The sequence below is a fragment of the Taurulus bubalis genome (genome assembly GCF_910589615.1).
Source record: "Taurulus bubalis genome assembly, chromosome: 14".
In the NCBI taxonomy this organism is placed as follows: domain Eukaryota; kingdom Metazoa; phylum Chordata; class Actinopteri; order Perciformes; family Cottidae; genus Taurulus; species Taurulus bubalis.
The window spans coordinates 16,970,723-16,986,407 of NC_136602.1; the positions used below are offsets into that span (position 1 = coordinate 16,970,723).

At 41.8% G+C, this 15,685-nt stretch overlaps 3 protein-coding genes across 3 annotated transcripts; 2 read left to right on the top strand and 1 right to left on the bottom strand.

Moving 5' to 3' along the window:
- Nucleotides 1-681: 681 nt before the first annotated feature.
- On the top strand, nt 682-4,894 carry LOC306747110 (epoxide hydrolase 1-like; the record flags this gene model as incomplete). The annotated part of the gene is made up of 9 exons (XM_079230122.1): nt 682-704; nt 816-1,029; nt 1,145-1,325; nt 1,420-1,629; nt 2,308-2,437; nt 2,769-2,980; nt 3,127-3,235; nt 3,364-3,489; nt 3,597-4,894. The coding sequence occupies 9 exons, from the start codon at nt 682-684 to the stop codon at nt 3,796-3,798; spliced, it is 1,407 nt and encodes a 468-aa protein (XP_079086248.1). The 3' UTR covers nt 3,799-4,894.
- Nucleotides 4,895-7,133: 2,239 nt separating this feature from the next.
- Nucleotides 7,134-8,903, bottom strand: LOC306746679 (glycine N-acyltransferase-like protein 3; the record flags this gene model as incomplete). The annotated part of the gene is made up of 5 exons (XM_079229630.1): nt 7,134-7,533; nt 7,650-7,782; nt 8,347-8,467; nt 8,554-8,661; nt 8,829-8,903. 5 exons carry the CDS (start codon nt 8,901-8,903, stop codon nt 7,134-7,136), a joined length of 837 nt encoding a protein of 278 aa, XP_079085756.1.
- A 1,568-nt stretch (nt 8,904-10,471) lies between these two features.
- LOC306746626 (epoxide hydrolase 1-like) lies at nt 10,472-13,625 on the top strand (the record flags this gene model as incomplete). The annotated part of the gene is made up of 8 exons (XM_079229559.1): nt 10,472-10,479; nt 10,690-10,759; nt 10,908-11,088; nt 11,183-11,392; nt 12,765-12,894; nt 13,027-13,062; nt 13,191-13,316; nt 13,424-13,625. 8 exons carry the CDS (start codon nt 10,472-10,474, stop codon nt 13,623-13,625), a joined length of 963 nt encoding a protein of 320 aa, XP_079085685.1.
- Nucleotides 13,626-15,685: the final 2,060 nt, after the last annotated feature.

Sequence of the window (15,685 nt, forward strand, 5' to 3'; positions counted from 1 at the left end):
TTTCATAAAAGACACCCTGATCAACAATTCAGTACACACTTACTTGTTCTTTGCTTTGTTTAGAGATTATGCTGCGCGACGCTCCTTTGAGACCGAGACTGCTCACGGCAGCACCCACTGCTCGCTGAGGACAGTAACTGCAGAAACAAAACGTGCTTTCACGTCAGTCTCTAAGACACCACAAAAGTCTCCAATAACACCAGAAGAAGGCGCTAGATTTGTCGCTAGTCACTTTTGACAAGAGGGAGAGCTGAGAAAGTCGCCAGACATAGCGACAAAGTCGCCAAGTTGGCAACACTGCAACAACAGCTCGACGTCTTCTCTTCCCGGGTATTTGAAGGATGACGTCACTGGCTGTTTGAGTGGCACGTCTCGCGGACAATCAAACTGATTGTTTTTTTTCGCGTCGCCACAGAAGCTTCGGAAGAACTTTGGGTTCACCGACCAGTGCCGTCGTGTCCGCTCACGTTTGTGGACATATTCCAACATTTTCTGAAGGTACATCTAAAAAAGGAGACGAACAAGGTATGTTGAAACGCAAGGGGACGTGCTTGTAACTTTCGAAGCGCGGTGCAGAAAATGAAACCCTTTTAAAAACATGTTTTACCTCTGCCCTCATGTAGGTCTAAAAAGAAGAAGAAGACAAAAACACCTGTGTGAGCGCACCTTTGGGATTGCACAATGCAGAGACTGGAGGTTTTGAAGTAAGTGGGCGTCTACGACTCTGATTCGATCGAAATGTAGATATGGGTAATGATCTCAGAGCTGCAGGGATCATCTCAATGAATATTTCTCATATGTCACACACTTTGCAGGGGAGCTTTCTGTGGCTTGGATGCCATCCAACAGCAGCTCCTGATTGGCTCAGCCGTGGCAGCAGGGGGTATACTTATGCACATGCTGTACAAAAGACAACAGGTCAAAAGTATTCCTCTTGGAGAAGGCTGGTGGGGAGCAGGAAAGAAGCCGCTGTCAGAAGACGATAAAATCTATCCCTTTAAAGTGCAAACATCACAGGAAGAGATTGAGGTACTTTTTGACCTGTGAATTAAATATTTTCGTCGCAAGTTATCAAATTAGAAATGCCAATAATGAGACATTGACGTGTTTCTGTGGACTAATCAGCAGTGGTCTTATTCAACAGGACCTCCATGAGCGCATTGACAGAACCCGCTACACCGATCCTTTGGAAGATAGCTGCTTCCAGTACGGCTTCAATTCCACATACCTCAAGACAGTGGTTTCCTACTGGAGGAACACGTTTGACTGGGAAAAGCAGGTGGCGGTACTTAACCAGTATCCACACTTCAAAACTAAAATAGAAGGTACACACAGCCCCGAGCTAAAGATACAGGCTTTGCTTCCTATTAACCAAACCAGTTGGCCAAAAATCTGTCTTTTGCTTTTGCATCAACGCAGGACTGGATGTGCACTATGTCCATGTGCGACCACCACACCGAGCGAATCAGAAGGTTGTGCCTCTTATGCTGGTTCACGGCTGGCCGGGCTCCTTCTACGAGTTCTACAAGATTCTGCCTCTTCTCACAGAGAACCAGGATGGTCTAGTGTTTGAAGTCATATGCCCGTCCATCCCTGGCTACGGCTTCTCAGACGCCCCTCATAAACAAGGTAGGGAGTCTAAACTAGAACATTTCGCAAGACATTTTGATGGTGGGGCGACCACTGCCGTAAGAAGTCACAATATATATATATATATATATATATATATATATATATATATATATATATATATATATATATATATATATATTACAGGTAGAGAGATGTGTCATTGGGGAGTCATTTCTGTATTTGTGACGGACTTGAGAGCAGCTATTACTTCATAGACACAGGTCACTGGTTACCGTGGTGATTGGGGCACCAGGGTGAAGGGCAGACGAGATCTTAAGACTCGTATGTCTCTCTATGTATCTAAAATAAGTATATGTGTATGTCTCTCTATGTATCTAAAATAAGTATATGTGTATGTCTCTCTATGCCTGTATATCAGAAACCTCATTCAAGTGAATGGGACAATTTCTTGTAGTTTTGGGGGGAAACGGCTTTTAAAAAAGTCATAGCACACGATTCCCGATGCAAGCCGCACATTTTGATGTATTTTGGCGCATGTGCTGGCAATGCACATGCGTGCCAGCACATAGTGGGACTATGATTATTAGGATTATTAAACCCGCAGGAGTACATGCAGTGTGCTTGCCAGTTGCTGGCATCGCCACACCGAATAAACGTGTCTGTGTGTATTTCAGCCTGAGCAACAGACCTTCACGGCTTTCTTTATCTATTCAGGATTCGACAGTCTTGCTGCTGCCCGAATTTTCCTGACACTGATGGAACGTTTAGGATTCTCCCAGTTCTATCTGCAGGGAGGAGACTGGGGCTCTCTCATCACCACCAACATGGCCCAGATGAAGCCTCTGTAAGATAGCAAAAACAAGCCTCTCTATGTGCTACAAGTTACCCAAACAGTGCACTTTCCACCACCCACGTGTTTTAATTTATACGGGAAGCCTTGTGACATAGTTACCTACATTGTGAAACAGTGCTTGCAGTGTGCAAAGTGCACTCATGACCAAAACCACTTGCACTACAAATTCCTGGAGCAAATAAAGGCCACAGGGCAAAAACACAAAAAAAAAAAAGATTTAAAAACTTGCATTTATACCTAATAAATTGACACAGAACAAGATTAAAAGGGTTTAGATTTATAATCTTAGATAAAGCTGACAATTTGTCATAATCTTTTCCAGGTGTGTTAAAGGTCTCCACCTCAACATGTTTTTGTCAAGAAGGGGGTTCAAAGTGATGTGGTCCCTCATGATTGGTTCTTATCTGCCGTTCCTGGTGGGCTTCAGTCGGGAAGATGTTCGCCGATTGTTCCCTTTCTTTGAGAAGAATGTCTGGAACATCCTGAGGGAAACGGGCTACTTGCACATCCAGGCCACTAAACCAGACACTGCAGGTGGGGACAACAAATAAACAGATTCTGATGATCCTATTGGCCTGGTTAACTGGTCAAAGATAACCCACATGAGGCAAGAAAACTGGGATTTTGTCGTCAGCATACCCTTATTTCAGCTGTTCACATATCTTAAATTGTGGGCACAGGCTGTGGGCCGAATGACTCTCCCGTAGGCTTGGCGGCCTACATTCTGGAGAAGTTCTCCTCCTGGACTGATCTGAGGAACACAGACCTGGTGGATGGTGGGCTAGAGAGGTACAAGCGGGAATTCAGTTTAGCCTGTTGTTGCTACTTTTAGCATATCAATTAAATGATAAATCAACAAAGTTTAAGTGATGCTGTTGATGGCTGTAATTAATTATACATGTCTGCACCTTTTACAGGAAACTAAGCCTGGACGACGTCTTGACAAATGTCATGATCTACTGGACCACAGGCTCCATTGTCTCCTCCATGCGCTTCTACAAAGAGAACTTCAAGAGCAACCCTGACAATAGAGTGGATGCAAAGTATGTGGCCAAACGTTCTTACTGTCAGAACCATGACTTTTGTTTTGTAAAGTTTACAACCCTATTATCCAATCATGTTCTGATAGTGTCCTCTTTTTTGTTTTTAGGACAGGGATTTTTGTGCCCACTGGACTTGCCGCCTTCCCCGGGGAGCTGATGCACTGCCCGAAGTCATGGGCACAAATTAGGTATCGAAACATCTACTCCTACACTTTCATGCCTCGAGGTGGTCACTTTGCTGCCTTCGAGGAGCCCCAGCTGCTAGCCAACGACCTTGTCCAGTTTGTCAAAAAAGTAGAGAAGTTCTGAACCCACTGATGCACTCTCAGACCAACGTAATTATGGTCGTTTGCTCTTGATTATTGCTGGGAAGTTTGATTTTGACTGGCCCTTCCAAATAGAACACGGATGCACATCCCTCTTAGTGACTTAATAATTACGGACATAGATGATGACATGGATAATCTGCAAAAAAAAAGATGAGCAACCTGAAGGTTTGCAACGCTCTGAACGTGCACAGAATGAAAATGCCTTTGTTACAAGATGAAGAAGCCAAGAGAAGGGGAAAAAGGCAAGAGATCAGCTGAAGACAAACATGCCAGCTAGTGAAGAAAGATAAGGATGACATAATGAACATGTGTTTCAAGATTACAGATACAAAGTAACCAGCTTGAACGATCACCTCCTCCATGGACCTGACATGCTGAACAATTTGCTCATCCGCTTTTGACGACACCCTGTCGCACTGATGTGTGACATTGAGAACTGAATGTTCCATCAATTGTATGTGGATGAGGCCGATGGTAACTATATGTGCTTTCTCTGGTGGAAGCTCCAAACGGCTTTTGAACTCACTTCTCACTTCTTTACCTTCTTACTTGTATATTGTTGAGAGACCTTGGAAGAGTATGAAAGTAAAAAAGTATAACATGTAACCTTTTATCTTTTGAGTATAATCATTGAACATATCTACTGTTTTACTTCAATTATAGTTTGTGATTACACCATATAAGATGCATAGGATGCTATAAGTTACTAGTATAATCTTTTCTATATAATGGATGTTGTAAAAAGCTCTCCTGTGTAATAGGATACAGCAGACAGTTTTACCATATTAGACAACAAAACCTCCACCTTAGAGACAGGATCTAGGATTGACCCTTGAATAAAAGGAGGAGGGGTAAAGTCTGTCTGGGAGGTACAATGACTGATGCACAGAGCAGAGGACAAAAGAAGAAAAGTGAATTTCACCAGATCTCTCTGTCTGAATAGGGATTTCTGGAAAAAAAAACTGGACTTAATAACCAAAAGAGGAGAAAAATCCTATCCTAAAAATCCAGCTTTAGAGTCTGGAGCGAGAGAGGAGAGAAGGAGGTGTTTTAACCAGCTCTGAATCTGGATAGAAATTAACCAATCCTTTGAGTTGCATGTGACACTAAAACTGTTTCATTGAATTTAAATTGTTGTAGTGAGATACACTTTAATAAAACTCAGCCGTACCATTCGTAAGTTACTGAAACCAAACAAAGTATTCTGGTACTTTAAAACAATTTAAACCCCCTTCCCTTGTCCATCCACCATGGGATACAGAGACGGGAGAAGGTGTAGACCAGGGGTCGGCAACCTGCGGCTCCGGAGCCGCATGCGGCTCTTTAGCCCGTCTGTTGTGGCTCCCTGAGGCTTTGACAAAAAATATTTCTTTCACTAAAATGTGCGTCACGTCGCTGTCAAGCCTCCGCTCCTGCAGCTGCTACTCGTGATTCAGAGCCCCGCCCTCACGCGCAGATGAGTGCAGAAGAGCGATTCCTCAACTGCTGCAGCAAACTGAGTAAAGTAGATATACTTTCAGGAAGTGGATCACGTCTCCAAACTCCACTACTGCTGCTGGTTCTGTGTCAGCGCATGAGACAGTGAGGCGTCCGTTAGTAAAAACGGATCCGTCCTCCGTTTGCGGTGCTCTAGTGAGGAGGACGCTCAGTGTAAACGTAGCAAAAGATATGCGTTTAAAATGTAAAACTCACTGAAGAGGACAGGTATCGAACCTGCTACCTTGCAGTTACAGGGCAAACACTCTACCACATGAACCACAAATATAGATAGTACTGAAGGTTTGTATAGTTATGTTTTTAATTAACCTTAATGTAGCCGACACATGACTATTTTTTGTTTGATAGTTATAAACAGGTAAAATAGCAATACAATGTAAAAAAAAGTCTTTATTCTTGTTCTATAATTTCATAAATACAACAAACTATAGTTTTTTGTATATATAATATGACTATATATGAAACTCCAGAAGCTGTAATATCAAATATTTTTTGCGGCTCCAGACAATTTTTTTTTTGGTGGAAAAAGGTCAAAATGGCTCTTTGGATACGAAAGGTTGCTGACCCCTGGTCTAGACGATTTGAGTACTTGCTTGATAGAGGTTGAGAGGAGTTACAGCCTACCGTAGTGGATCTAGAGCGCAAGCTGTGAAACACCCTCAATAAAATCCATAACTTATACACAAAATCATACTGATTAAGTACCGGGCGAGATAAAAGACCGAAGGCGTTGTACCAATATCGGTGAGGATTATTATTTCCTCTGGGATCACTAGGATAATAGCCGACGGCGTGCCACCGGGTTAGGTGTGCAATCCTGCCTCTCCTACTCTGGATTTGATACGGCCACTCTCAATTCATTCTCAATGTTGAGCTTAGATCTGTATTCTGTTTTGAGAGACGCAACAGCAGAAAAGCCGACCTCACGGAGATCTCACGGAGATCGAAAACTTCAGAAGCTGTGATATCAAATTTCCACGAAAGTACAGGCATTTTGCAATGTATTTATTATTTATGACGTTTTATGTCCGTGTACTTTTGTACTATGTAAAGTTCTCATGTAGTTCATGGGGAGTGGTCGTCCTGAAACCACAAGGTAGCCGGTTCGATCCCTGTTCTCCCCATAGTTTGTCCAAGTATCCTTGAGCAAGACACTGAACCTTAATTACTAATGATGGGTAAAATGCAGAGAATAAGTTCCCCACTGTGGGATTAATAAAGGATTATAATAAAAAAGAGAAATCTGCATCTCCACCATTTACTTTGGAGCTGTCCTCCAAACACCTGCACCTATTATAAAAAAGTGACATTGTTATTGTATTATTTGAGTGTTTTAATAATGCCTCTTTTCCCTTCCACCACCGTCATAACGGTTCAGGTTTTAATCAATGCTTTAGAGGGCCTTAATGTGTACACATAACATTTTTTTTTATCACATTTTCACTAATTAAAACCTTATTGTAGAGGCTCAAACCTTAACCAATTTAAGTATTAGAGCCACTAGGGGGGCGAACGGGAGAACATGTTCGGACTCGTGTTATGCCACAAACAAATCAATCCACTGTCCATTCCAGCACTGTCTTTTTCTAAACATTTATTCTGTGACTAATCTGTGACACCATAGCATACAATCACCTTCCATGTTGGTCACAGCCCTTTTGAAGTTAATGTGCCAGTGCCACCCTGTGTTCAAATGCAGGAACTGCATGTCCCAATTCACCCTGTGTTTCCCTCAAACAACAAACACCATTATGGCTCCAACACTTATATTGGCCTGAGAACGTGTCAGCAGTACATTCAATCACAATAGTTACAAAATCAAAAGTTGAACTCAAACCACGTCGCCCTGTATGAGGGATCCTCAATGAAGCCAAGGCTTTTAAAGAGCTTGAAGGAGACCATGTTGTCCTCCTCTATGAAGCAGTACACTGGGTAGCCCTCAGTGTGGAGCCTCCTGGCCATGGCGCTGACCAGGACTTTGGCGTAGCCTCTCCCTCTGTGCTCTGGCAGAGTGTACAACACGCCCATCGCACAGTAATCATACATCAGAATCCAGGACACGGGCTGACCCTGGCCGTCAGTGATGCAGCATGATGGGAAGTTGCTGATGAAGTTTTTAATGTTCATGCGACCCTTCTGGTTCCCGCCAAACTTCCAGGTATTATTCACCAAGTCAACGTGGGAAAGGTTAAGAGAGGAAATCCTTGATTCAAGCTCACTGTGTGGAGAATCAGAGCATGACAACCGATGAAACAGTAATATTTTACTATTCACTTATGAAAGCAAAACATGTGAATATGTATCCTTAAAAGTAAATTGTAATGATCTGACAACCTGTCAGCTGCTGGTGTGGGCAGATGACTGCTGTCTGGCAAATAGAGAAGACGCACTGTAGCAAAGACTCGGTTGTTGACTTCTCTGTCAGAAGACACTTCTTTGATCATGGTCGCATGAGAAACGTCCAATCCTGGAGGACAAAAAAGATTTACATGTTTATGCCATTCTGTAATTTTTTGAAGAGGTAATATTCAATTTCTTTACTCATGAAAATAGCAATTCCACACTATACTCCAATACAATTTAGAGTCCTGCATTGAAAATGTAAAATAAAGTGTATTACTATGAGCTAAATGTAGTTTAAGTATCAAAAGTAAAAGTATTCAATGCAGAAAAATGGTCCTGGTGAGTGTTCAACTTCTATATTTATGTTACATGGATTATCAACAGTGCAGCATTAATGTTTCATAGTGATAATGCACATTTTATAAGCTTGCCATAAAGTGTCAGGTGTAAAATTGTATTCGGAAAGTAACTCGGTCTCCAGCTGTTAAAACATAAACATGTATGGAAATGAAGATACTATATCTACTCCTGAATTGTAATGGAGTTGAAGTTTAAAGTGGCTAAAAATTCAAGTGCAGTACTTGAGTAAATGTACTTAATGCTATTTACACCACTACGTTACACTGAGACAAATAACCTTGCCTGTTGAATGATATCATGAGAGCACTCTGCAGGGACCTTAACTCACCTCTAAGGAGAAAATATGTGCTCCAGTCAACTGCATTCTCTTCTCTCAGCATTTTCCTTAAAATATGTTCATCCATGCTGTAGTAGGACACAATTCTCATGAACCCCAGGGCTTGCTTGGTCTGAGAAATAAACGATGCATTCAGCAATCAAGTGGCAGACAGAAACTCAACGTATGTACAAAGTTGTCAGTGTTGTGTGACCTCACCTTGGGGTCAGGTCGACAAATGATAACCTGAAAATCTGGCCATGTATCAACGATTACCTCCAATGTGCTTGGTTTCTTCCTGTTAATCCCATATATGAAACCGTAAACCTACACACACACACACACACACACACACACACACACACACACACACACACACACACACACACACACACCCACACAAAAAGAGTTTAGATGGCAATGGCAAGACACTGCGGTTAAATGGTTAAATGACACATTGAGGAACATGCTGTAAATTGTTTGCAGCCCCTTACCACAAAACTCTTGGGGAAGTGTTTGAGCAGAACTCCTTCAGCGATCTGGAGTTCTTCTTTGTTGAGGATCTTCATGTTTGAGGAGTGCCGCTTCTTCACAGACGCAGTTTAATGTGCCTAAAGTTTCAACCCGTCTGCTCCAGTATAAAATGGCCTCCGCCTTTATAAATCATTGACAGTCGCTCACCGACCACCGTTGTTACACTTGCACGTCAAGATCTGCATGTGCCTCGCGGGAACGTGTACAGCATAAAGTGAAACAATTCCTTATCGTAGTAATTACTGCAACAATGTAATTTTTGATTGACATTTTCAGCATAGTCATGCGTGTGCTTTTTCTTACTTTTGAACGGTCACATTCCTCCTCTCTACCAGACCATCGGTGACAGCACGACTTCTTTTTATGCCTAATTTGGCATACTCTTGTGAAAGTAGAATGAAGCAAATCACGTAGTTGGGCTTAGCCAACAATGTGACGTCGTGGTTTTAAGAGACCCAGAATGAAAGAGTTTAAGGAAGAGGACGCTCTATATGGAGCAGCTTCCCTCTGTCCCAGTATTTCATACATATTGATAACGCAGGGTATGTAAATGCAGCCTCTGGAGGGATCAACTACAGTAAAAAGGGCTCACATTTGGCAGATGTAAAGCATAGATGTGTATGTTTTTAGTGTTAGTCCATTTTGTTGTTTTAATAAACAGCTCAGGGCTGTTCAAGGAGCAACCTGTTTGTGCACTTTCTGAAGATGTTTTGCACTGTCCTTCTGTTTTTGAATAAAGGGTTGGAAATGAACGCTTTTTTGATAAAAACATTTTTTTATCCGATTCATCGAAAAAAATAATCAATCGATTATTAAAATAATCGTTAGTTGCAGCCCTACACAGCATGAAGTGAAACAATTCCTTATCGTAGTAATTACTGCAACAATGTAATTTTTGATTGACATTTTCAGCATAGTCATGCGTGTGCTTTTTCTTACTTTTGAACGGTCACATTCCTCCTCTCTACCAGACCATCGGTGACAGCACGACTTCTTTTTATGCCTAATTTGGCATACTCTTGTGATCTGTTAGAAACCTTTAACAAGAAATATAATTTTTGAAAAGTACATGTGAAGATACAAACTTGACTTGACATATTACTATCACACAACTTTAAAAAAGCAATAAAAAGCTGAATTAGTAAGGCCAGCATTGCCACTTTCACAAACTCAGTCCCCTGGTCTGTGAGAATTATTTTTAGAGTCTCAAACTGGAGGCCTGATTTAATTGATAAGGCACCGTTCTTACATAAGATGCAGCTCAAAGCGAGTGAGAGAGGAACAGAGGAGCTTTGACCTTTAGTCAGCTCTCTTTCGGCTCGCTGTTGGTGGTTTTGCACACTTGTAAATGTAAATAAAAACTTGAAAGACAATTACCCTCTTGCGAGTTATTGTTACAGAATTCCCACCACACTTTTCAAATAAAATAGTAATTTTATCAGAATGACAATAGTTTACAAGCAAATGATGCTCACTCACCAGAATGTTGACTCCATCAACATATCAACATGCAGTCCCAAATAAACTTCCCTAGTCCTAGAGCACAACTTAAGGATGAGTTAATATTAATACATTAATTATCTCGCTTTTACTTCATGATATCATGCTCAGGCAAGTAATAAAATGTTTTCCATCATTGAATGTAACACATTTTATTTTGATACAGATTCAAGCTCCTATGCGCTCTGTGCTTCGCATTAAAAACTAAAACATTTGTGCTGATCCCCAGGAGGGGACACTCACATGAAGTCAAACTGTTTTCATAAAAGACACCCTGATCAACATTTCAGTACACACTTATTTGTTCTTTGCTTTGTTTAGAGATTATGCTGCGCGACGCTCCTTTGAGACCGAGACTGCTCACGGCAGCACCCACTGCTCGCTGAGGACAGTAACTGCAGAAACAAAACGTGCTTTCACGTCAGTCTCTAAGACACCACAAAAGTCTCCAATAACACCAGAAGAAGGCGCTAGATTTGTCGCTAGTCACTTTTGACAAGTGTTTCTGTGGACTAATCAGCAGTGGTCTTATTCAACAGGACCTCCATGAGCGCATTGACAGAACCCGCTACACCGATCCTTTGGAAGATAGCTGCTTCCAGTACGGCTTCAATTCCACATACCTCAAGACAGTGGTTTCCTACTGGAGGAACACGTTTGACTGGGAAAAGCAGGTGGCGGTACTTAACCAGTATCCACACTTCAAAACTAAAATAGAAGGTACACACAGCCCCGAGCTAAAGATACAGGCTTTGCTTCCTATTAACCAAACCAGTTGGCCAAAAATCTGTCTTTTGCTTTTGCATCAACGCAGGACTGGATGTGCACTATGTCCATGTGCGACCACCACACCGAGCGAATCAGAAGGTTGTGCCTCTTATGCTGGTTCACGGCTGGCCGGGCTCCTTCTACGAGTTCTACAAGATTCTGCCTCTTCTCACGGAGAACCAGGATGGTCTAGTGTTTGAAGTCATATGCCCGTCCATCCCTGGCTACGGCTTCTCAGACGCCCCTCATAAACAAGGTAGGGAGTCTAAACTAGAACATTTCGCAAGACATTTTGATGGTGGGGCGACCACTGCCGTAAGAAGTCACAATATATATATATATATATATATATATATATATTACAGGTAGAGAGATGTGTCATTGGGGAGTCATTTCTGTATTTGTGACGGACTTGAGAGCAGCTATTACTTCATAGACACAGGTCACTGGTTACCGTGGTGATTGGGGCACCAGGGTGAAGGGCAGACGAGATCTTAAGACTCGTATGTCTCTCTATGTATCTAAAATAAGTATATGTGTATGTCTCTCTATGTATCTAAAATAAGTATATGTGTATGTCTCTCTATGCCTGTATATCAGAATGTGTGTGTGAGAATGCCCTGATTAGCTAATTTGAATGAGTGGCACACTGATTATTAGAAGGAGACTGGACTGTGAATTTAACGAAAACAACCTTTCAAACGATGGAATTTGACAGAAAACCGTGACTCCCATCACGAAAAAATAACAGAATTAAGAGAAGCACAATACTCTTGTGAACGTTTCTATGTACTTAAATGTTTGTGTGGTTTAGAAATGAGAGCGTAGTGGCAGTTCAGATAGTGCTCACGTTTGCTTCATGGGAGAAAATTGTGGTCAGATTTAACATGGGGCTTAATGGAGGAGAGAGGTGGACGTCCTCTCACAATCAGGTGGATTCAAACAAATGTGTGAATCTGTGGATTCAATCGACCCAAGTTTACGACAAAAGACAAGATTTCCTACGTTTATATGTATATTTATGCCTGAAGACTGAAATTATGGAGTGAATGACAAAATACAAATATATTTTTTTCGCAAGAGTCTGGAGCTCCTCCGTGCTGTAGCCATGACATCACCACTCTCACCTGCGCCATACAGGGAGCTTTGTAAACTCTGAAATGGTCCGAAAATGCTCCTAAACTTGAACAATAATTACATGAAAACTGTGCTAGCTATCAAAAAATGCCAAATGGAGACATTTGTTAACGTTTTAAACTTTAAATAATTTCTCTCCGTTAAAGTATGGCGAGTCACTATGGGCACTCATTTTTTTTTGCTCTCTTCACGCCGAAACCTCATTCAAGTGAATGGGACAATTTCTTGTAGTTTTGGGGGGAAACGGCTTTTAAAAAAGTCATAGCACACGATTCCCGATGCAAGCCGCACATTTTGATGTATTTTGGCGCATGTGCTGGCAATGCACATGCGTGCCAGCACATAGTGGGACTATGATTATTAGGATTATTAAACCCTCAGGAGTACATGCAGTGTGCTTGCCAGTTGCTGGCATCGCCACACCGAATAAACGTGTCTGTGTGTATTTCAGCCTGAGCAGCAGACCTTCACGGCTTTCTTTATCTATTCAGGATTCGACAGTCTTGCTGCTGCCCGAATTTTCCTGACACTGATGGAACGTTTAGGATTCTCCCAGTTCTATCTGCAGGGAGGAGACTGGGGCTCTCTCATCACCACCAACATGGCTCAGATGAAGCCTCTGTAAGATAGCAAAAACAAGCCTCTCTATGTGCTACAAGTTACCCAAACAGTGCACTTTCCACCACCCACATGTGTTATTTATACGGGAAGCCTTGTGACATAGTTACCTACATTGTGAAACAGTGCTTGCAGTGTGCACACAGACCTGGTGGATGGTGGGCTAGAGAGGTACAAGCGGGAATTCAGTTTAGCCTGTTGTTGCTACTTTTAGCATATACATTAAATGATAGATCAACAAGGTTTAAGTGATGCTGTTGATGGCTGTAATTAATTATACATGTCTGCACCTTTTACAGGAAACTAAGCCTGGACGACGTCTTGACAAATGTCATGATCTACTGGACCACAGGCTCCATTGTCTCCTCCATGCGCTTCTACAAAGAGAACTTCAAGAGCAACCCTGATAATAGAGTGGATGCAAAGTATGTGGCCAAACGTTCTTACTGTCAGAACCATGACTTTTGTTTTGTAAAGTTTACAACCCTATTATCCAATCATGTTCTGATAGTGTCCTCTTTTTTGTTTTTAGGACAGGGATTTTTGTGCCCACTGGACTTGCCGCCTTCCCCGGGGAGCTGATGCACTGCCCGAAGTCATGGGCACAAATTAGGTATCGAAACATCTACTCCTACACTTTCATGCCTCGAGGTGGTCACTTTGCTGCCTTCGAGGAGCCCCAGCTGCTAGCCAACGACCTTGTCCAGTTTGTCAAAAAAGTAGAGAAGTTCTGAACCCACTGATGCACTCTCAGACCAACGTAATTATGGTCGTTTGCTCTTGATTATTGCTGGGATGTTTGATTTTGACTGGCCCTTCCAAATAGAACACGGATGCACATCCCTCTTAGTGACTTAATAATTACGGACATAGATGATGACATGGATAATCTGCAAAAAAAAAGATGAGCAACCTGAAGGTTTGCAACGCTCTGAACGTGCACAGAATGAAAATGCCTTTGTTACAAGATGAAGAAGCCAAGAGAAGGGGAAAAAGGCAAGAGATCAGCTGAAGACAAACATGCCAGCTAGTGAAGAAAGATAAGGATGACATAATGAACATGTGTTTCAAGATTACAGATACAAAGTAACCAGCTTGAACGATCACCTCCTCCATGGACCTGACATGCTGAACAATTTGCTCATCCGCTTTTGACGACACCCTGTCGCACTGATGTGTGACATTGAGAACTGAATGTTCCATCAATTGTATGTGGATGAGGCCGATGGTAACAATATGTGCTTTCTCTGGTGGAAGCTCCAAACGGCTTTTGAACTCACTTCTCACTTCTTTACCTGCTTACTTGTATATTGTTGAGAGACCTTGGAAGAGTATGAAAGTAAAAAAGTATAACATGTAACCTTTTATCTTTTGAGTATAATCATTGAACATATCTACTGTTTTACTTCAATTATAGTTTGTGATTACACCATATAAGATGCATAGGATGCTATAAGTTACTAGTATAATCTTTTCTATATAATGGATGTTGTAAAAAGCTCTCCTGTGTAATAGGATACAGCAGACAGTTTTACCATATTAGACAACAAAACCTCCACCTTAGAGACAGGATCTAGGATTGACCCTTGAATAAAAGGAGGAGGGGTAAAGTCTGTCTGGGAGGTACAATGACTGATGCACAGAGCAGAGGACAAAAAAAGAAAAGTGAATTTCACCAGATCTCTCTGTCTGAATAGGGATTTCACCAGATCTGGAAAAAAACTGGACTTAATAACCAAAAGAGGAGAAAAATCCTATCCTAAAAATCCAGCTTTAGAGTCTGGAGCGAGAGAGGAGAGAAGGAGGTGTTTTAACCAGCTCTGAATCTGGATAGAAATGAACCAATCCTTTGAGTTGCATGTGACACTAAAACTGTTTCATTGAATTTAAATTGTTGTAGTGAGATACACTTTAATAAAACTCAGCCGTACCATTCGTAAGTTACTGAAACCAAACAAAGTATTCTGGTACTTTAAAACAATTTAAACCCCCTTCCCTTGTCCATCCACCATGGGATACAGAGACGGGAGAAGGTGTAGACCAGGGGTCGGCAACCTGCGGCTCCGGAGCCGCATGCGGCTCTTTAGCCCGTCTGTTGTGGCTCCCTGAGGCTTTGACAAAAAATATTTCTTTCACTAAAATGTGCGTCACGTCGCTGTCAAGCCTCCGCTCCTGCAGCTGCTACTCGTGATTCAGAGCCCCGCCCTCACGCGCAGATGAGTGCAGAAGAGCGATTCCTCAACTGCTGCAGCAAACTGAGTAAAGTAGATATACTTTCAGGAAGTGGATCACGTCTCCAAACTCCACTACTGCTGCTGGTTCTGTGTCAGCGCATGAGACAGTGAGGCGTCCGTTAGTAAAAACGGATCCGTCCTCCGTTTGCGGTGCTCTAGTGAGGAGGACGCTCAGTGTAAACGTAGCAAAAGATATGCGTTTAAAATGTAAAACTCACTGAAGAGGACAGGTATTGAACCTGCTACCTTGCAGTTACAGGGCAAACACTCTACCACATGAACCACAAATATAGATAGTACTGAAGGTTTGTATAGTTATGTTTTTAATTAACCTTAATGTAGCCGACACATGACTATTTTTTGTTTGATAGTTATAAACAGGTAAAATAGCAATACAATGTAAAAAAAAGTCTTTATTCTTGTTCTATAATTTCATAAATACAACAAACTATAGTTTTTTGTATATATAATATGACTATATATGAAACTCCAGAAGCTGTAATATCAAATATTTTTTGCGGCTCCAGACAATTTTTTTTTGGTGGAAAAAGGTCAAAATG